The sequence below is a fragment of the Salminus brasiliensis genome, chromosome 1 (assembly GCF_030463535.1).
Source record: "Salminus brasiliensis chromosome 1, fSalBra1.hap2, whole genome shotgun sequence".
NCBI lineage: Eukaryota > Metazoa > Chordata > Actinopteri > Characiformes > Bryconidae > Salminus > Salminus brasiliensis.
The window spans coordinates 9,433,629-9,456,809 of record NC_132878.1 but is presented as its reverse complement, the minus strand read 5'-3'; the positions used below and the strand labels follow the sequence as shown (position 1 = coordinate 9,456,809).

The window sequence follows — 23,181 nt, the reverse complement described above, 5'->3', positions numbered from 1 at the left end:
ACACACACGCACAGACACAGACACAGACACAGACACACGCCTAATCGTAGTCCACAAAAGGCCCTCTCAGTGAACTCAGCAAAGTGAGGAGCCAGGTTAGCACCTCTGCTGTTGACCTTGAGCCGTTGCTGTGTTTGAGCACACCGGGGCCGTGTCTGGAGGAAGCTGTGCTCCATTTAGGGCCTGGTGTGTATTACACCGGGGCCGTGATTCTCCTGGGGTAACTTACACTGCTGTTGTTGGATTTGGGTGGGCCTTGGCTGGTGGAAAAACAGCTCCAGAAATGTATCTCCCATGACAGAGCACATTTGGTTAGGAACGGGAAGCACGCAGAACAGACGGTTTGAATTCTACAGACTGAGGGTGAGACTCCATCCAGATCACACCCCGAACACATGCACTCCAGCTACAATTTTAGACACGCCTGCTTATAGAAGGCTCTTCCTTATTTATTCCCCTACATATCAGAGTGATAGCAGGGATGCACAGATCCAGCACTGTTGAATCACTGATTTTCTCTGTTCATACTGATCTGTTATCTGACCTCAGGGTATCAGACGATACAGAGTATTGATCCGATACCAATGTTCAGCTAAGGGGCTCAAATTTTTCAACCATTAGGATAGCATTGTTTATCTGTCAAGGGGTGGATCTGCATTAGGTGTTAAAGGCAGGGAAAACGGGCAAGCATGAGCATCTGAGCCACACTTACAAGGGCCAAACTGTGATGGCCGGACGACTGGGTCAGAGCATCTCCAAAACGTCAGACAGGTTCCCGGTATGCAGTGGTCAGCACCTGCCCAAACTGTTCAAGAAAGGACAACCAGTGAACCAGCGACAAGGTCATGGGTGCCCAAGGCTCACTGATGTGATTCATGGAGGCCTGACCTCACAACTTACAAGACTTAATGGACCTGCTGCTAATATCTTGGTGCTGGACACCACGGGGTATCTTTAGAGGTCTTTGAAGCATCTCTTCTGTCAGACAAATGACTAGAAATGCTTTAGGACCCTGAGTGGCCTCTTAATATACCTTTAACTACTATCTACTGATAATGCCTTACTGATGTACTGAGACATGGAATAGGCAATTACCCAACCTACTCATAGTACTCTCCTCCACACTGAGAGGGTAAGAACTGACCCATGCCTCGTCCAACACATGCACAACCAGCCACCGCCTCTTTTTAAACTGAAGATGCAACATCATCGGGCAACCAGAGAGCCAGGAGAAAAGAGCCAGGTACCCAGCTGTGGTGAATCAGCTAGCAGACGCCCGTGCCGGCCAGCATCACGATTATGTTATGTGGGACAGATAGAGCCATCTACCCACCAGGAGAGAGCAAGGCCGATTGTGCTCTCTCAGGCTCCGGCTTCTGATGGCAGGCAGCATGATCAGGGATTTGGACTGGCAATCCCATGAATAGGAACAGAAGTCATGTCATTTGCTAATACTAAATGCTTACCAGTCCAAACACACTTATTCTGCTAGCCTAACTTTGCTAACAAACACTGGCATGTCACCAATCTCATCTATGTAAATGCATTAAAATGTTTATTAACATTTAAATTGTAGTTATGTAAGTTTAGTTATGTCGAAGGCCTTTACTAGATTTTGGAGCCTTGCTGTGAGGATTTGGTTGCATTCAGTAACAAGTGAGTATGTTAGTGAGGTCAGGAGAAGGTCAGGATCATGCCCAATTAAACTGTGTGTATTGGATAGAGCACCATCCATCATTCCAGAGAACACTGCTCAGTTCCACAGCTCCACAGTTCAATGCTAGGGGGCTTTACATGTCTTGGTTGATTGGCTGCATCTGGGGTCAGTGATGGATCATGTTAATCTGATATTTCATATTGCAATTAACCAAATAAATACTAACACAAAGAAAAATATATGCCATCATATCAATGCTGGTATAGATAACTTATCATCAAACAGCCCTCCACAAGTATTGGCACCCCTGGATAAGATGTTTAAAGCCTTAAAATAAATTGTAGAATAATTTATCCTTAAACTCAAGTGAATGAAGACAATTAATAAAAAATAATACATAATAAATAACTAAGAAAAAAATATTTTACATAAAATCACCTGTTCCACAATTATTGGCACCCCTAACGATTCCTAGAACAAAATGTAATTGAAGCATTTCTGTTATTTCTACTGTAGTTTATAGAGTTGATCAGAGTATCTAGGAACATTTAATAAGTAATTCATCACTTCCTGTTTCCATTGGGGTATAAATAAAATATTAAATAATATAAAAATAGTATAAAAATGAATCATCAAGTTTAAACAGTTGTGTAAGTAAGTGCTGTCTTCTTGGCAGAAGGGAGTTCTATAAAGTATTAACATCAGGGGTGCCAATAATTGTGGCACACATTAAGAAATTATTCTTCTACATAAAATCATATTTCCACCGCATAAATGCACTTGAATTAAAGGTTGGATTCTTCTCTTTTTTGCATTGTAGTCCTATCTTATAAATAAAACAAGAATTTATTATTAACCTAAGAACACATCTTAATGAGGGGTGCCAATAATTGTGGAGGGTGTTGTATTTACTTGTTATATTATATATTTTTTAATTTAAAAATGTGAATGCTGAAGTAGCAAAACTGGCTAAAATGGCCATTCCTTTAAGGACCATCTGAGGTCAGCTAATGTGGGATGCGGCTAAACAAGCGACCCTTTAGGGCTCGTTGCTATTTCACCTCTCAGGTCATGGCTACCATGCCATCAGCAGCCAACGCCTGAGAGAGCACAATCAGCCTTGCTCTTTCTCTCTGTGTGTAATGACTTTTTGTCTCCCCGCATCACTTTAGTGTGATGGTGGCCAGCATGGGCATCTGCTAGCTAATGCATCAGAGCTGGTTACCCTGGTTGCCTGGCGATGTTGCATCAGCAGCAGTTCGAAAAGAGGCGGTGGCTGGTTGTGCATTTGTCGGAGAAGTGCTGACTAACTAAAGTGACCCTTTTGGAAGTGGCAGGTCTGGAGCTATGCCTCTGGTGGGAACTCCGGGTAAAGGCCGGAGCCGTACCACACACAGAGAGGCCCGAGAAGATTGCGGCATCGTTTTTCCCGTTCTTACAGCAAATTCTTTGCTAATGGTTAAAGGAGTTGATCTTGCCGGGCCAGGTCGGCGGTTCTCTGCTTATAAATGATACTCGTGCGGTTAATGGAGTGCTAGGTTTGCCAGCGGATTTCAGAGACAGCACAGGAGATTATAATCACGACTGCAAGACTTGAGCACACACACACACACACACACACACACACACACTCACACTCACACTCACACTCACACTCACAGCTGTTTTATATAAACGCTACCATCGCACATTGCTTGGCAGGATGTCAGGTGATATTCTTAGAACATCTGACTCTGATCAGAAAGAGATCCAGTGATAGGCGAGGGCTGCAAATAGAGACGTCTCTTGACTTATTGCTACAGATTTGTGGACGGGGGCTCCGGGATGATACAAAGGCTTGATTACTTAAATAAAAAATATTAATTAGTGTGAAAAAAAACAAAAAAAAAACAAAAAACATTACTTTGGTGGTTCATGCTTATCCAAATAAATGCTAATCAATTTAGCAAGGATTTATACTGCAAAGGTCATGTGACTGCTTGGGAGGGCCGCATCCACTCATATGGCCTAGCTGATATATTTGCTGGGGAGCGGTCCACTCTGTATGCAACTATGGGTTCCCGTCCATCTGCACGAAAGAGGACTCGTCTGCTCATTCCTGCCCGAGACTTCCAGCACAGGCGGGCCAAAAGGGGGGCGAGAAAGGAGCTGGGACTGGCCTGTGTTCTGAAGGTCGAGGAGACTCTAGGGTATAATTTCTGGTCCGCTGAGGTTACAGTGAAAAAGGAAAGACAACTGATGACTCAGGGGAAAAAAACACAGTGGCAGCGAGCACGGCATGTAGGAGATGGAAAACTTAGAACTAGGCCTGCAAAAAAAAAAAAACCTGCGCAGATGCGGACGGCACAGTCCTTCATGAAGAAAAACACATTTAACATCAGTGGAGTAATCAATTACGCTGGCAAAACAGTGTTTCTTCAACGCCACACTTGGGGGTCTTTTCTCAGGGCAGATTGAGGAACTCCTAATGTTGGCCTTGATTTACAAATAACTAGGGCTGACACGTTACCCTTAACTGTAGTTCCTCAATTACAGTTAGAAATCAATCAAAAAGTAGGGTGCTGGGGCTCCGAGGGGCTCAACGGTCTAATGCACTACCACTATGGCCCGGGGGTCACAAGTTCGAACACAGAGCCAGGCCACTTTGCCATCAACAGCTGGCGTCTGAGAGAGCACAACTGGCCCTGCTCTCTCCTGGTGGGTAGATGGTGCTCTTTCCCCTCATCACTTTTAAGTGATCAGATCAGATCTGAAGAGACTCAGCGCTCCTCAGAGCGTGTTGGATGCCCAGCAATGCTGCATTGCCGGCGGTTCGAAAAGAGACGATGTCTGGCTTTAATTGTAATGGATTAACTGGCAGTACCAAACTGGGAGATAAGGGAACAATCTGTCAAACAAAAGATATAAATTAAATAAAAAAGGGTGTTTTCACGCCTACCTTGTTTGGGCCGGACCAAAATAGTAGGTGTGAAAGGTGCTGCAAAGCAACTGCTTCAGAAACGGAGTTGCCAAGACTTCCAGGATCTGTCGGCTTATCTGTTGGCTACAACAATCGCTGCAGGGCGAGCTTGTTCATTAGGCGTATTTGAACTGGTTTTGAGTACTGTGCCTGAAGTTGGTGCTGCTGGTATAAATGCCATCAGATTAGCAAGAACGTGGTAACGAACTGAATCTCTTTATTCAGTTTATTCGAGAAAGGCTACTTGCCGAATTGACCACATGGCAACATCAGACACATGTCTTTCTACAAAGCAGTCAGTGTCACGTATAGTAAGATTCAGCCCACATACGTAGACGTATCATGGAAAGCAAAAATTCTGTGTGAATCCAAGACTAACTAGACCAAACATATACAACGAACACTTTACAGGGCAAATATGAAACACATAGGCTGGGGGTAGGCCCAACATGCACTCTACAGATTACAGAACAGACATCTTCATATCCTCTTCATACAAACAAAGCAGAGCTGCCTTTGGACAGGACCAGCAAGCGCATTTAAACCCAGTGGCCATGTATTCAGCTGGGTCATGATATCTCCATTATAAAACACAAACTAATAGGCCGATTCTCAACATGCACATCGAGCTGATTCAGAAACATTACTTCTACCCTGAGGCACTTTGTGCATCCAGGCCTCTGGCCATTTATGGCTCCAGCAACAAAAAGGCCCCATACATCAGTCCAGTTGGACTATGGCCCTGTTGCGGAGAGAATGGACAGGCTTGATTTGTAGCTTGACCACTGTTTGCTCTCTCGGTAGCCAGGGGAGAAGAGGAGGGGCTCTGGCACAGCATGGCACACCCTTAATGGCTACGATCACTGGGGTTAAGGCCTTAGGGGTGGGGCAGCTCTGGGCCTGGCTGTTTATTTTGAGTGCTCAGAAGGAACGCCCCCACCAGGAGCACATTTGCTTTTATTGTCCGTGTCACTGGCTGATGGATGATGAGCCTCTTGATTGACCTAATGGGACAGTTTAGGGAGTGCTTATTGAAGGCACCACTATCTTGTTTGGGCTGTGAGCGAACTGGCAAGAGGAGAAAGACAATTATTCTAAAAATACATTAACTTTGATAACATCTTACAACATCATGTGCTGTGATAATAAAGTAATATTATGATGATTACCTGACTTTTGAACAGTGTTCAGTATCACAGAAAGCACTGCATGTATAAGATGTGTTGAGTATTGATGTATTACTTATTATAGCCTATCGGCATATGACCAATCACAATACTCACATCTAACGTCTGTGCACAAGTGAATTTCTATTTTCCCAGTATTGCAATAGTTATATACAGTATGTCAGGAAGAACCTCAGAACTACAAATCAAATTATGGGTTGGCAAAAATCTTAATTTGATTTAATAATAATATAATAAAATAATATTGCTATTGCTTTTTTATTCTTATTTTTTGTGTATATAGTGTAAATTATTTATTTACATTATTTTGTAACTGAGTGTCTTGCTATCCCTTTCTGCTGTGACACTGAGAATTTCCCCACTGTGGGACTAATAAAGGATTATCTTATCTTAATATAATACAGTGTTGTCTTCAATAGAGTTGTAAATGTGCCTTCGGTTAATATGTTCACTTTCTGTTTATTAGAGCCTTTAACATTAGACATACAACATACACTACTGTGCAAAAGTCCCCTGTGATTAAGTCCCCTGTAAAATTTACATTTAAAAAGCTGCTGATCTGGGCAGTAAGTGTTTATTTGCTCAGTAAAACACTGATATTAGAATAAACACTAATAACATTTCTACAGAAACTCGTGATTCTCCATCACTGTGTTCATTAAACATCTCCATATTTCTCCTCATGGAGTCTAGTATTATTTATAGTTCTCCTCCAACACCTGGTTTGGTAAATTAGGGCTTAATGATGGTAAATCAAGTGAAGCTGCTGCTGCTGCTGCTGCTGCTGCTGCTGCTGCTGGAGTTGAACACATCCACGCTGTGCTGGTTGGACTGGGGGGCGTCCAGAAAAAAACCTGGAGAAACCGAGCTCTGTTCTTCAGACTAGCTCACTGACAAGATCTCACTACTTTCTTTCTTCCCTGTTCCTTTTTACTGTGTGTATGTTCACCTGCACCTTATTGCTAAAAGAGACATGATTTAAATAATGTGCTTAGGTGCTGAAATCCTCAGTTCTGTATGACAACACCCTCAGTCAGCAATTGTAGTAAAAAAATTTTACACTTTTTAAGAACTATTGTAATTATATTTATTCATTAAAATATGTATATTATTTTATTCACATCGTTTTTCTAACTGTTTCTCATAGTTTTTTATTTGTGCTGCTATTTTTAGTATTTTTAGAATTGCTGAATTTTAGATTTGCTTTTTTTTAGGGTTTTTTATGTTGTTTATTTTCTCTCCTTGCATTTTATAGAAGTACACTATTTTAAACAAAAGCTGGCCTTTATATTGTACCTCTAGGCATTAGCTAACAAACTAGCCGCAAGCTAATATGTCAACTAGTCACAATATGGTACAATGTGATTCGCTGGGATTCAATTCAGTACATTTCTATATGATGCATTGTTACATACCTGCTACGACACAATAACAGCCTACACTCAATTTAGGTCAGTATAGGTTTCTCGTATTGTAAATTCAAGCTAATCTAATCAAATGTCTTATTGTCTTATGTTATTTAAAATCTAGTATCTGCCACTGAAATCATAAAGTATAACATAAAGAAACAGAACATTAATTAACAACGTTTTAATGATCTCATTTATCCCTAAATTCCTTAGCATGGTTAGACAGCTGATACTCTATAAAAACTACACTACAAACCCAGGATTATAGCTTATTCTTCTGCTGATATTTCTCTCTTATGCTCCGAAAAGGCCCATAATATAAACGTATGTTAGCAAATCATTATGGAACGTTTTATATGAGATTTTACACAGAAACACTAAGCGCTATGTTACAGTCTATGGAACAACATATAAACTGTCTGGTAACAGTAAACCAATTCCAGTGGCCTTGACTGTCTACTACTAGAGAGTTCAATGACCTGGCTGATGGAGAAACTTCCCAAGCACAGACACATGCTCCGCAGTACTTACTTGTTCTCGATAATGGTGACCTGGCTGGCTGGTATTCCCAAAACTGCACAGCTGGCAAGGAGCTCCTCTCGACGCTCGGCACCTTGGTTGTAGTAATTCCCTGAATATGAACATTTTGAGGAGAGTTATTAACAAGATAGATTAGACCTGATGTTCTGACCACATATTCAGACTCTATTCCTCAATGTAGAGGAAGTAACTGTGATGTACAGTCGTGGGAAAAAAATAAGACACCCCAATGATTTCGAGACCTTTTTAAGGGCGTTTTCACACCTGCACTTTTTAGTCCGGTTCATTTGGACCCTTGGTGCGAATACTTTGTGTATTACACTCTGACGTGGACCAAACCAACTACACAAGACCCTTGAGAGGAGGTGGTCTTGATTCAGTCCCAAACGAAAGAACGTTATCTGATCTCGATCCGACCCCGCAATCAGGTGTGCTCCTAATCAATTTAGAGTTAAACGGCTCCCGAGGACAGGTGTTCACCTGCTATACTGCCCAGATGATTAACCTACTACAGCTATAAACAGACGCCATCTCTGCCGTTGCTCCATGTGAAACTGCACAGAAATCTGCACCAGTCCAGAACTCAGGACCTTCTTACTGTATTTACTGTCTGGCTCCCAGTCCAGACAGGTCTGACCAATAACCAGAGAGAATGTGATTCTCACGTGGTTTGTTGTGACGCATTTTGGTGCGCTTGGATTTTTGCCTGTGTGAAAATAAAACACTTTAAGTATACACACTCGTTAACAGATTCTCACCAGAGCAAACCAACTGTAGGTGTGAAAACGCCCAAAATCCCTTCCCAGACTCATCTTCATCTACAACCTTATTTCGGAAGGCCTCAGAGAACTCTCGCTTCAACTTCAGAATAGGTTTCTATTTATCGGCTATTTATTGGCAATACTTCTCTACAAGGACAAGACAAGCGGTGTGTGTGTGTGTGTGTGTGTGTGTGCATGCAATTGCACAACAATGGGTGCAACTTAAAGTAGCTGAATGCATTCATTAGTAGGGGTGTCCACAAACATTTGGACATATAGTGTCTCTACCAGAGGCAGAGGGTAACTGCCCAATGTCAATTTGACTCCAATCTCGGATCCCTTGGAGTGCATTATTAACATCAACATTAATATCTGGTGACTTCTGAATATCTGGTGAAAATCCTGGACTTTTTAAAACTGCACAAAATGATTGCAAGGTCAGTTTTTGCAGCCCTCATGATAATGTGGCCAAAAATGAATGGAAGCTAGTAGTTTGCATGACGTCAAGTGACGAATGCTGTTCAGTGGCACCTTACAGTCATTCACTGTTACCTACAACATCAGCATTACTGACTGAACCTTTAATATTCAATCAGACACACAAGACACATATTGACCATTTGCGTTGGACACAGATGGAATTTGGCCTCTGCATTGTAACCCATCCGTGCAGTGAATACACACGCACACACACACTTTCATACTAGAGCTCAAACATGCTATGGTCTGCTGTGAACAGGGCAGGGAGGGTGAAGGGCCTTGCTCCTGGCAGCTTGCCGAGCCTGGGTATGGAAGCCACAGCCCTGCAATGAATAGCCCGGTGCTCTAATCACTCTCTAAGCCACCTCCAACTACCCCATAACAATTAAATACCATCTCAATCACTGATACTTTGATACATGGACAATCTCAACCTCATGACACTGCATTTCACTAATATCTCCTAACCTTGTGAATTTGGCAAGATGTAGCCTTTGGTCTGCTGTTATGGTCACATGAGTGGGTACAAAGCTTTAAAAGTAGCTTTAAATGCTTAATGATCTCATTCATATGTAAAATAACTTGGCATGGCCGGACAGCTGTGTGGTCAATGTGGCTGTAGGACCTCAATAGAGCGGACAGAGAGGACAGGGAGAAAAGGGAGAGGAGTGAACCTTATGGATGACCTGGATTTCTGCACTTTGCCTCGTTGCTAATAAATATTAAATATTATAATTTTATATAAGCTCAGTCTTTGTGCATCATTAAGGATGTAAACATTGCCTTGACATAATTAAAACAGAATTATTGCCAATACTACTACTACTACTACTAATAATAATAAAAATAATATTATTATTAATAATAACGATACTAATGATAATAATAATAAAAATAATAGTATTATTAATAATAACGATACTAATGATAATAATAATAATAATAATAGTATCATTAATAATAACCATACTAATGATGATAATAATAATAATAATAATAGTATCATTAATAATAACCATACTAATGATGATGATAATAATAATAATAGTATCATTAATAATAACCATACTAATGATAATAATAATAATAGTATCATTAATAATAACCATACTAATGATAATAATAACAATAATAATAATAGTATCATTAATAATAACCATACTAATGATAATAATAACAATAATAATAATAGTATCATTAATAATAACCATACTAATGATAATAATAATAATAGTATCATTAATAATAACCATACTAATGATAATAATAATAATAATAGTATCATTAATAATAACCATACTAATGATGATAATAATAATAATAATAATAATAGTATCATTAATAATAACCATACTAATGATGATGATAATAATAATAATAGTATCATTAATAATAACCATACTAATGATAATAATAATAATAGTATCATTAATAATAACCATACTAATGATAATAATAATAATAGTATCATTAATAATAACGATACTAATGATAATAATATTAATAATAATAATAATATTAATAATAATAATAATATTAATGATAATAATAATAATAGTATCATTAATAATAATAATATTAATAATAATAATAATAACACCTCCCCCATTAAAGAGCCAGCAGCTGTGCCAGTATCACAGTATACTGGTTCAGTGCTGTCTCGGCCAGTGCCGCTGGGCAGGACAGAGGAAATGCTTTTGGGTGAAATCCTCGAGCAGCTTTAGACGTAGTTACCTGAAGACAGGCACAGCAAGCGGACAGACGCGTCCGACTGGGCGAGTTTTAAAACCGAGGGGGCGAAAAACATGCACTCGTCGTCGGGATGCGCGGTCACGAGAAGCGCGCGAACCCCGCCGCAGTCGAGCGGGTGATCATCTCCGGACCTCCGGAAACTGGTCGACACGTCTGCAGCTTTATAAGCGCCCAGAGAGCTAAAACCCCGAGTCCGTCTGACTCTGTTATAGATCAACTTTACAGAAATAAAGTAACCAAGGCAACACACCGCCACACACAGCAAAACAAGCATCTCTACCGCTTCGCAAAACAAACCGGGCGGGAACCTCGCCCTGGTACTAAAAGGTTCCCGCTGCATTTCTCATACGATACGGCTTGTTCCTTGTTGTCAAACAGAAAGTAAAGAAAATTAGAAAATAAAAGAAACTGCGCAGCTTTTCTGATATTTACGGAGTGTTGTCATATTTCACGCTGTAAACCATTCCATTCAGTTATCTAACGGGAGGGGACGATTTATTGAGTTGAGTATTGAGGAAATTAATTATTAAATTGTGAGAAATCGTGATTTATTAAATTGATTAAATCATTTGTTCAATTAAAAAAATGAACAACAGATACAATGCTTTAACTCTGTATAGTTAGATTAAGGAAACGATTTAATAAATGGAAGAAACCGATTGTTTCGAGGGAAGGATTTGTTAAATTAATAGAAATATTATTAAAACGAGATACTAGTTTATTAAAACAATAGATCGGACTGTTAAATTGAGGAAATAATTTGCTAAACTGGGGAAAATGGGGACGATATGATAGATAGCTATTAAACTCAGGGAATTATTTATTAATAGAGGGACCGTTTTGTGTTGATTTGGGTCGCTAGATAGCTATATATATATATTTTTTTTTCTACTTTGATATTTTAGCGTCTTAATAAATGAGCATTCATTAAAAGCTACAGCTAGGGGAAGGGAATAGTTTGAAGGTTTTGGGTGGGGAAGGGCTGTAGCAGCGATAGGGCCGCCTGTGGGGGAACTCTTCACGTCACGCCGCGTTATCCTAGCTGGTACACAAAACTCATTACGGTCGGTTTCAGGGACGAGTAGGAAACCCGAGAGCTTGTAAATATAAAACTAGCGGCTGGGTTTAGTTTTTCTAAGACGCATACATCAGCTGGAGACGCCCTGCGTCTGGGGAGACCCTCAAAGTCAGTGTAGCCCTATTGTAGTGGCGGTAGCGCTGCTAGGACAAATAGTACCATAGAGGTTCGATGTGCAGCAGATCTCCGCGTCTGCAACGCTCCGCACACAGTCCGTCATCTGCGGGGAAAATCCCAGCTCTGTCCGCTAAACCCGCGTTTTAGAGCAGCCACCGGGATTTACATGGACATGAGGTGAGTCTGGCTATTTTTCTAGTGTGTTTTGGGAAGAATAAATGCCTACATTGTGGATTTAAACGGCGGTGAACGCAGCGGCGGGTTGAAGTTACGAGGCTCTGTTAGCTTAGCTTAGCGTAGCGTAGTTAGCTTAGCTTAGCGTAGCTGGCTAAAGATGGCGACTCGGTTCGGAAAGCAGAGCTGAAACGTGAAGCTAGGGAGGCCAGCGAGGTGCGTTTCGTTGAACTGATGGTTTAGAAAATGTGCTGACTCTGTGGCGGTGTGCGTGTGTGCGTGTGAAGCGGTTAGACTGAAGGCTGCGTGCCGGGTCGTGTCGTTTTAGGCGCTGGCGCTAGCGCTAGCCGCCGTCCGTTAGCGTGAGCTAGCTAGCATCAGCCGCTACGCTCGCCGCTTCGCAACGTTGGGTGGTAAATAAGGGCAGATGCTGTCATTAATGGGAGCTGGGTGGTTGGCTAGCTCTCCGTTTTGGTGAGTCGAGGCTGTCCAGGTGAGGATGGCCGCAATTGGGGAATAGTTGGCTAGCTAACCCGAGCTACATGGGCTCAGATTAACGGGTTGGTGGATGTCGTGTGCCTCCGCGTTTCGGCTCTGGAGGCTGGCTGCTAACGTTACTTTTTAGGGCAAGCTGTTTTAGCCTAAAAACACACCAGAGACAGAGGTCTTAACTCCAAATTCACCAAATTTAAGATCTCTGTGTTGTATTTTCACTAATAGAAACTCCCACTGCAGGTAGCTATAAGCTTTTCAGTGGTTACTAGCTATCTATCTATCTAATTGTAATGCCAGATCTATATATTAATACACTGAGTCTCTCTTTAACCCAGACAACACATCCTTAATATGAGTTTGACTATTTATTACAGCTGATTTACATATAATATTTACTAGTAGAAATGATGTAGTAGTTCACTGATCTCCTGCAGTCCTGACTGGTAAAGGGATCAGGGCCACAGATCACTAATGCAGTTTTGACTAGCTGTCATGTGCATTTAAATATCTACAATTATAAATATCAAATTATACTTTAAAGATCTGAAACTGTACATGTCTTAAATGCACATGACAGCTAGTCAAAACTGCATTAGTGATCTGTGGCCCTGATCCCTTTACCAGTCAGGACTGCAGGAGATCAGTGAACTACTACACCATTTCTACTAGTAAATATTATATGTAGCTAAATCAGCTGTAATAAATAGTCAAACTCATATTAAGGATGTGTTGTCTGGGTTAAAGAGAGACGTAGTATGTATTAATATGTAGATCTGGCATTACAATTAGATAGATAGATAGCCAGCTAGTCAAAACTGCATTAGTGATCTGTGGCCCTGATCCCTTTACCAGTCAGAACTGCAGGAGATCAGTGAACTACTACATCATTTCTACTAGTAAATATTATATGTAAATCAGCTGTAATAAATAGTCAAACTCATATTAAGGATGTGTTGTCTGAGTTAAAGAGAGACTTAGTATGTATTAATATGTAGATTTGTGTCTAGAGTTAAAATTAATATCTTAAACTTGCCAGTCAGAAATACAGTGAATGTCTGAAATTACAATTTCTACTTGTAAAAATAACAGTAATAACAGTAATGGTAGATATCTGTAACTGGAGTTTTTAACTAGTAAAACAAAAAGTGTTTTTCTTTATATAGTGAATATTAATAGAGAATATTCTATGTAAATGGATGGAAAACATAACTACTCAAAATGACGTTAAGGATCTGTCGTTCTGGTCATGTGACAAGTTTATTAATCTGTAAATCTGACATTTATTACTAGCTGACATTTTATAGAGTTTCTACAGTAAACCTTTACAGGGATCTTGAATTTGAGCTTTTTCTAGTAAAAACCGAGTTACAGCTTGTAACGCTGGTGTCATTTTAGGCTAAAAAAAAACAAACAAAACAAAAACAGCAAAGATCTCATAACATGATAAAGGACTGAAAAATGCTTTCTGTTCAACTGCAAGTGTGTATGTGTGTGTTTTCAGGCCTGTGGTGAAGCCGTTTTAGTCTAAAATGCCATCAGAGATGTCATAATTAAATTTTTACTAGTAAAATTAAATGTTTAAAATGTTTAGGCTTAAAAGTTACATGTTTTTATACTGTACGATCAGATCTGTAGCTCTGTAAAGATCATCCAACTATTCGAACATCTACATGATCTACATGACTCTCATGCACTAATCTATAGTTTTACTGGTAAAGTCAAATTAAGTGGTAAATCTAGAAGTCCACTGATCTTATTCATATTTTGGGTTATATTTATGCTTAATTATGTTTGTTGTATTTGTCTTTGGTTAAATGTTGAGTTTGTGGTGCGGGCCTTTGTTTGGTGTTTGTTGTTTTTATCTTTACAGATGTTGACCAACTTCTTTAGCTTAGTCCAGCAAACCCTGGAGCAAAAAGAGTGTCGGATAGATAGCTGGATAGATGCTGTATTGATCCTGAAGGAAGTGCTGGCAGCGAGTAGCGTGGTACAGCACTGTTAAATACACACTATAAAAGAAAAAAAAAACAAAACACAAACATAACCTAGCCTACAAGGACCTGTGCACATGAGCCTGTTGATGAAGTATCTGGGGATGTGTAAAGAGGTGCGATTACAATAGATGGTAAATAAAGTTACACAGTCGTCTCCTATGCAGATGTTGCATCTCTGCGGTTGCTGTTTTAGTGTTGCACTGGAACTGTGAGTCAAATGGACCTCAGTTTTTTTTGTGTATTGGCCCAGTTTTGGTCATGGTTGCTAAAGCTTTTGATATGAGTGTGTGATAATGGCTAATGAAGAAAGCTGTTGAATCCATGAAGCTATACTATGTGGACGAAAGTATTGAGACACACCTCTTAATAATTGAATCCAGGTCTTTCATTCAGTCCCATTGCCACAGGTGAATACAATCAAGCCCCTAGCCCTGCAGTCTGCCTTTCCACACTAGTGAAAGACTGGGTGTTTCTAAAGAGCTCACTGAACTCCAGCCTGGTTCTGTAACAGGAGCCACCGCTGCAACAACAACAACAAGTCGTCAGCTGGTAAAATTTCCCTCTTCATAGCTCTTCCACCATCAGCCGTGAGTGGTATCATTGAAAAGTGGAGCGTTTAGGAACCACAGCAACTCATCTAGGAAGTGGCAGACCACGTAATGTTGCAGAGTGGGGTCGCTGAGAACTGATCAGAGCATAGTGCAGAAAAGTCTCTCAACGCTCTGCTGACTCCAGACCTGCTGCTGTTAGAGCTGCAAAGGGGGACCAACTCCATATTGATGCATAAGGGTTTAGAATGGGAAGTCATAAAAGTGCATGTAGATGTCCCAATACTTCTGTCCATATTGTGTAGCTCCATCTTTTTTTCAGGTCTGCATTCCTGTACTGATTTTGCTCAGGTCACTGTAACACTGTATGCCTGGTGTCTGCCTTTTATTGACCTTGTAAGATCATGAACCATGGTTGAGTTGCAGGGAATTGGACTTTGGCCAGAATCAATCGACGCTTGAAGAGCGTCTTGGCCAGTCAAACTACTTCTTGTGGGAGTTTACTTTTTAGTTTGATAGATGGCAGTTTGGTTGATCTTTGGTTGTAGAGCCAACTGATTTAACTGAACAACTGTATGGATCATAAAAAAAAACAAAAAAAAAACGCACCAATTATGATACGGTAAAAACATTAGTGAGTATTAACTTCAGAATAACACGAAGCCAATTGAATGTCAACCTATTATGCATATCGTATCTTATTTTGGTCATGTTGTTTTGCTGATTAGTTGATTTTTCTTTTATAAACAGTTTAATTTTGCAAGTGTTGCAGAGTTTTGATGGTTTTTTTTATAATACCTGTAAGATTTAAAGTAACACAATTACTAATTTTTACATGAGCATTTTCCAACTTCTCCTCATGCCTTGGAATTAAACTTTTTTTTTTTGTCTAATGTAGATTAATATGTAAATGACGCAATTCTGATTCTCTTCCCCATTTTCAATTCTGGCTAAAATCACCATTTAATTTCAGTGTAAAGTGATTTATGCTGAATAGTGTTGATGTTTACTCACCAAGCAATTCATTAGGAACACTATTCTAACACTCGGATCTCTCTTTGCTCTTAGAACAGCCTCAATTTTTCATGACATGGACTCCACAAGACTCCTTTGAGATCAGGGTCCATGTGTTTATTATTATTATTATTATTATTATTATTATTATCTAATTTGTGTACCAATTCAGCTGAGCCAATTAACCCACTCACTCTTTAGGACCCCCCCCCCCTGTTAATTGCAATGCTCCCGAAACTATGATGAGGACAAGCAGATGTGAAGTCATCTACCACCTCTTTTCAGACTGCTGAAGTGCAGCAACACTAGGCAACACACAACCACTTACAGTGATGAGGGGAGAGCGCATGGCCAATTATGCTCTCTCCGGCTCCGGCTGCTGAGGCAAAGCAGCATGACCCAGGATTCGAACTTGTGATCCTTGGTCTGCAGATCTGCTGTGAGCCTGAGGTCGTGGTCCATGTTGACATGATTGTGTCACACAATTCCTGTAGATCCTGCGACTCTCCCTTTCTACCAGTGGCTGGAAAAGCCACTGAAGAACCCTGAAGTCATTGTCCTGTCAGTCTGAGGTGGCTTCTGCTATAGGACCTGGCGCATCATGACGCTGGATATACGCATTAGAAGATGGGTAAACAGTGGTCATGAAGGGCTGCACCATGGTCAGCGGCCGTGCTCAATTAGATTGGGACGTTCAAGCAATGGTTAATTGGTAATAACGGCCCAAAATGTGCCAAGACGACATTTCCCACCCCGTGATCACCTGTCTGGCACCCACAATCGAGCCATGCTCAAAATGACCTCAAGATCACATTTTTGTCCCATTCTTAAGGTTGATGTTTTGTTTATTGTTTAAAGGGGGTCTATTTAAAGGGGGTCTGCAATGCTTCATCAACCTCCAGTAAACCCCCCCCAAAAAAAAGTTCAGTAAGAACAAGCATCATCCTTCATGGATGAAAATGCTGCATCACTCGCTGCTAAACCAGTCCTGCCATCTGGAGAGAATGTGCGCGTGTTTAAGGGGTGCAGTGCAATGATTTTTTTATTTATTTATTTATTTAATTTTTTTAGATTTCTCTTTATTGCACATTGCCTTTTTGTTTTTGTTTTTTTTCCCCTCCAAGAGTTTCTTAATCTGCTGGCAGCGGGACTGTGGTAGTTTAACAGGACGTATAATTATTGTGCTGCATCTGTGGCCAGGCAGAGCAGGGAGCATGCAGAAAAGTCCTGCAGGGGCAGGCTGCCACGTTGACTCGCTTGTGTCAACTAATAGACAACGCTGTCCTTTCTGTCTTTGCATAGAAAAACCTTGCTGAGCTCATTATACTAGATGCTGTATTGCTGATTGTGCAGCGGTTTCCTGGGCACTAAGCTTTAACTAGCTCCCTCCCTTTTCAATTTAGTGGACTCCCAATCCCCACCAACTAGCTAGGACTCCCATCACGTGACTCCGCCAATGCTGGGAGGATGACTGCTGGCATATGCTCCCTCCAAGTCGCTTAAAACAGCCAGTGTCTTCCTTTTGAACACATTTTCATTGGGTGGTTGAACACGCTTTGAGGGGAACACTAACCACCAGTTCTGTTATATCAACTGAGAGTCACTCACACTGACTAGCACTGCTCAGAGTGACGGGGAGAGGGAGGCCAACTGAGACTCCAGGCCACGGATTGCTGTAGTGTCACAGAGGTCAATGAACCGACGATCTCCGGTTGAGGCAAAAGGGCTGCACTAGTCCAGAGACCCCGTCGTGCATTAGGGCTGTGTGAATTGGCAAGAACCTGGTAATACGATATACATTATGATACAGTGGTTATGATTCAATATATTGTGATAATTACAATACTGTAAGCAAGGCATCTAAACAAATCTAGAGTCAACCCTGCCCACTTGCTCCACCAACGTAATGCCAGCCACATCTGCCCGCTATATGTCGGGCAAGTCTCGGTGCAGACCTGTCTGACGCTTTAGTGGGGCTGTGTCCCAAACCACACACTTCCACACTACAGTGTTTCAGAACTAGCCGCCGTTAGAGCTGCATTCAATAGTGTAGTTGCCTCGGTAAGTAAAGACCTGTTACTGTGACTTGCACGTTAAATTTGACCATTTTAACGGACGACGTTTATTGAAGAAATTAGAATGTGTTCATTTCCAAGACGTGATTTAATGCTGATATCAGTATAATGATATAATACGACAGGTGTCTTAGATAAAGCTTCTTCCTGATAGTCATTGCATGGATTTTGCCGGACGCCCGTCATGTCCGTACGAACACAAAGCAATCCAGAACTAAAATGTAACAGCGTGCCATTTTCTTTGCTTGGTCCAGACTAAGAAAACCACATTGGTAAAAACATGCCAATGACCACTCAATGAGGTCTGGCCTCTAACGTTAGGCTACATTCGCTAGTCCTTGCAGTCCTGGCTGAGCCACACGGCTTATGGTTTAAGATGTCGTCTTCGGAGCTGTGCCGGAGCTGAAATTCTGTAAGAGGCTCACAGGTGCTGGAGGACATTCAATGATTCGGTGCCCAGCAGGCATTGGACACGCTTTGCCCTTTTGTACTGATCTGTGACCAGTTTATCCTGCCACAGGGCCAGCTCCAGGAATCAGAATAGAAGTGGCAGAATAATTCACAGAACAGCGAAACACAGTTTTTGACCGACACGTAAAAAAGATGAGAAGAAAGATAAGAAGGAAGCTGACCCGAGTGGCGCTAAGTATTTTAATACTGATACCCTGATTTGATGAGGACTCCTAAACCAATGTTTGGAAATGAGATCCCTGTCATATTTACTCAATTCTGTTTTAAAAGAAGTCGTTACATGATCTGGCTGCTGATGCTAATCAGCCAATCGACAGGCTAGATTTTTGGAACATGCGTTCTTATTGGCTCCTGGACACTCTGGAACACTGAATATGTAGATCTTTTAAAGTTGGTGTTGACAAATGGTCTTGATGGTCGGCAGTATTGGGGTCATTTGATAGTGGAAAGACAGTACTGAATTTTGATACCTTTCCCTAGTCTGTACACTGGCCACAAAATGAAGCATATCATTTCTGGGCCAGTGCGATATCATATCAAATATTATATCCAATATCAACTAATCATTTTTTGTTAATTTAATTACTTTTTTTATAGGGGTATAAAGTACAGTACTGAAGTACATGTATATGCATCAGCCATGATCCTAAGTCTGTACAGTGGAATTACCTGTGGCTATGACCTCGCATGTTGCTCCATAACTTGGTAAACTGGATGTTGGTTTATTAAAAAAAAAAATAATAATAAAAAATAAATATATATATATATATATATATATATATATATATATATATATATATATATATATATATATATAAACATAAACATAAACTTGTCTGTTGATTGGCATTCAGGAATGAGAGAATGCCTTGACAGTCCAAGAGAACAAATATCAAAACTTCAATGAAATCAGTGTAAATAGATTTTTTTGTGAAGTGATTTTGGAGCACTGTATCAGTTTATTCATATAAACTGCCAGATATAAATTGTCAAAAGTAAAAAGAAAACAAATCTAATAAAGGTTTCTGTGTGACCGCAATGATATGCTTCAGTGCTGCACCAGGTAAAAAAAAAATAAAATAATTTTTAAGCATTAGGAAGATGTCATTATTAAATTACAATAATGATGATGATAATAATAAATATAAATGCAGTTTTTTTAAGGCAAATAATACATTGACCGCTAATGTCATGCATTTCTAGTCAATTTGGGTAGATTTTATAATAATAATAATAATAATAATAATAATATTATTTTAAATTCTACAAAGTGATAGGTCTTGTGCTTTGTGTCAGTGCATCAAAAAGTCATGAAACATATCTCCACCAATGTAATGCCATCCACATCTGCCCGCTATAACTCCGGCAAGTCTCGGTGCAGACCTGCCCACGTTTCTGTGCTTTAACAATTTCTGTCTGACGGTTTAGTTTAGCGGGGCTGTGTCCCAAACCACACAGTCATACGTTGTTAAAATGTCCTCAATTATTATGATTGTTGTGCCTTGTTGACAAGAACCTGACGATACAGTGGGTATTGCGATACAGGGGTTATGATTCAGTATATTCTGATGCATTGTGATATTGAGGGCAAGGCCATATGTTTAAAGCATAAAATGGCAGGCGCCATTTTTGTAATTCCTCCCTGCAGTGGCGTCTGAATGACATCAGTGCAGCAGATGTTTCTGACAAATCCTCGATTTTTGCAGGATGGAGGAATGCCATGCTCGCAGTTGACACCCTGCACCCTTCCAGTCTCTGTTCCTTTTCGTATGTTTCTCTTCACACTTCTCTCTCTCTCTCTCTCATTCAGACTCTGCGCGTGAGGCTGGCGCTGGCGCTGTAGCTCGTGTTACCGCCTCGTCTGCTGGGCAGGATATGAATGACTTGGAGAATAGGTTTGAGGTAAAGAGATGGAATAAATAGAAGGCTGCTGTAGGATGGAGTGGACTAAGGCTGGAGGGGGTGTACTGACTGACGGACGGACGGACGGATAGACGGATGGATGAAGGGATTTGAAGTCGTAGATTATAGTGTAAGAGAATACCGCGTCTTGGTTTGTTGTTTTGGAAAGGGCCCATGTGCAGAGCCTCTGGTGCTGAGTCTGCAAAAAAAGAAGGACCATGTTTAGCGTGGTCATAAGAGCGCGAGGAAGACGGCAGTTTCTTGGGTTGAGTGTTCAGTCGGAAGTGGCGTAATATTGGCGAGAACCCCCTGCATGTGTCTGGCGAACAAAGCTGGTGAGGTTTCAGTGTCTTTTGAAAGTGTGTGTGTGTGTGTGTGTGTGTGTGTGTGTGTGTGTGTGTGTGTGTGTGTGTGTGTGTGTGTGTGCGTGCAGTGAGGGATGTTAAACCTCCAATTTCGTCTATTCGTTTTGAAACTGGCAAACAAACTAGCATCTGGTGTTTTTAGTGGTTGGATAGGTTTGGTGAAATTTGGGTGGTTAAGAGTAATTATACACACTGTGTGTCCAAATGTTTGTGGACACCCTTTCTAATGAAGGCATTCCGCTACTTTAAGTTGCACCCATTGACACGTGCAAATGCACACACACACATACAGCTTGTTTAGTCCCTGTAGAGAAGCACTGTCAGTAGAGTAGGACTCTCTGGAGCAGATAAACATGAACCTATTGGCACCATGCCTTATGCCGGTGTCGTGACCCATCCTATCCCCCTGGTCACATCCTATCCCCCTGGTCACATCCTATCCCCCTGGTCACATCCTATCCCCCTGGTCACATCCTATCCCCCTGGTCACATCCTATCCCCCTCTGAAGTCATCTTACAGAAGGACCATTGAGAACCCACTATGCTAACATGCTATTGGTTGGCCAGCCGAGTTGCCCCACCTTCTCAGTGTGTTGTGATAAAAAAACTTTCTTATTTTATTTGAATCCCAATAATCTGCTGTTTTTGCACAAGGTTAGCTTGATAGCGGATCGCAAGTGCATGATAGCTAGCTTTATTTGTTGGTATGAGCTTTATATGCCAGCGTAGCAACAACAATATAATATTGTTGAGCTTGCTAATAAGTGATTCACTTTAAATAACTAAAGTTAAATAGCAATGCTGTATCCAGATAAAAACTTCTCAATAAGGATCAGTAAATATCTTTAGATACATTTTAATCTGGCATTTAAGATTAATCACGTGTGCGATTGTAACCAGTGAAGCTGTGGAACTGTGTTCTTTGGAATGATGGATGGCACTCCAGCGGCACTTTTGGGATGAGGTGGGGTGGTGATTATCCAACATCCCGACCCTCACTAACACACTTTCTTGTTACTGAATGCAATCAAGTCCTCACAGCAATGCTTTTGGACAGTAGAGACAGTTATTCCAACAAAGACATTATAAGCTATTTTTAATGCCCTTGACTTCAGAAAAAAAACCTGAATGTGTCCCAATACTTTTGTCCATATAGTGCATCTTTTTTTCCTTATATCCCAGTATCATGGTATGAGATGGGGAGGTGTGCTCTTAACGTGTGATTGGTTGATTTACGTCGCTCGATTGATTTGGGTGATTTTTGCTTGCTTAAAAATGATTGAAGCTGGTCTTTTATCCATTACCCTGTTTACACCTGGTCACTTCATGCATCTTGACTGAGGATGAGGATTATATCTGGATCCACAGTCCAATCCACATAAAACTGCAAACTAACGTACCCAGGACACATTTAAACCAGATCCAAATCCCATCACTCAGACCACTTCAGAAAGTGAAACAGTAGTAATAATTACTGTGAGCGTATTTGCATATCCTGTCTCACAGAGCAATCGAGTTTCAGTCTGACTAACCGGAGACGCATTTGACTATCAAGTGTAAATGCATGTGGTTTAAATCTTCTCTGCATGCAGTCCAGATACTACTCTCATGAAGTGACCAGGTGCTAATTGGCGGGGCGAGGGGACAGGGGGCAGTCTGGCTACAGAACAGACTGATGGAGAATCCCTCTTCTCCCTTCCATGGGGTTGTCACGATACCAGAATTTAGACTTCGGTAATGATACCAAGTGTAGTTTCGCAATTCTCAGTCACAGTGTTTGTTGGACCGAACAGACCTTAGGTTTTAGTTTAGTACAATTCCAACATAATAAACTAATTAGTTAATTATGTATTAGCCTCCTATGTTCTGAAATGGCGTTTTTTTTTTTTTTTTTGGCCAAGACAGAGTTGGATTGACCTAGGAAGCACGTCATTTTATATAGTATACATACTAGAGGTGGGCGATATGGTAAAAAATATTATCACAATATTTTCAAAGACATTTTTCACGATACACAATATTTTCTGCGCCATTCATGATCGCAGACGAAATGCATTAGTGGACAAAGATTCTTAAAAGGTACTATTCAGATACTCTCCTGTACTGAGTACAGTGAGTTTTATTACAAATCTGCTGCTCTTCATGTAATTAAACTAGACTGATTACAAGCACTGATGATATCTTCGATTCTCTTAGAAAAGCG

General features: G+C 40.7%; 2 protein-coding genes across 8 annotated transcripts in view; one reads left to right on the top strand and one right to left on the bottom strand.

Moving 5' to 3' along the window:
- pigl (phosphatidylinositol glycan anchor biosynthesis, class L) overlaps positions 1-11,099 on the bottom strand; it is a 45,776-nt gene extending 34,677 nt beyond the window's left edge. Inside the window, exons 1-2 of the mRNA XM_072660509.1 lie at positions 10,728-11,099; positions 7,744-7,843 (exon numbers count right to left, since the gene is read on the bottom strand). Coding sequence (XP_072516610.1) covers positions 7,744-7,843; positions 10,728-11,085 — 458 coding nt within the window. The 5' untranslated portion in view covers positions 11,086-11,099. The remainder of the gene's footprint in view (positions 1-7,743; positions 7,844-10,727) is intronic.
- Positions 11,100-11,774: 675 nt separating this feature from the next.
- Positions 11,775-23,181, top strand: part of ncor1 (nuclear receptor corepressor 1) — a 111,861-nt gene continuing 100,454 nt past the window's right edge. For 4 of the 7 annotated variants that reach the window (XM_072659734.1, XM_072659742.1, XM_072659980.1 and 1 more), the window contains exon 1: positions 11,775-12,117. The gene's annotated coding sequence lies outside the window, so the exon portion shown is untranslated. The remainder of the gene's footprint in view (positions 12,118-23,181) is intronic. The other 3 variants (XM_072660059.1, XM_072659895.1, XM_072659726.1) reach the window with 1 other exon arrangement.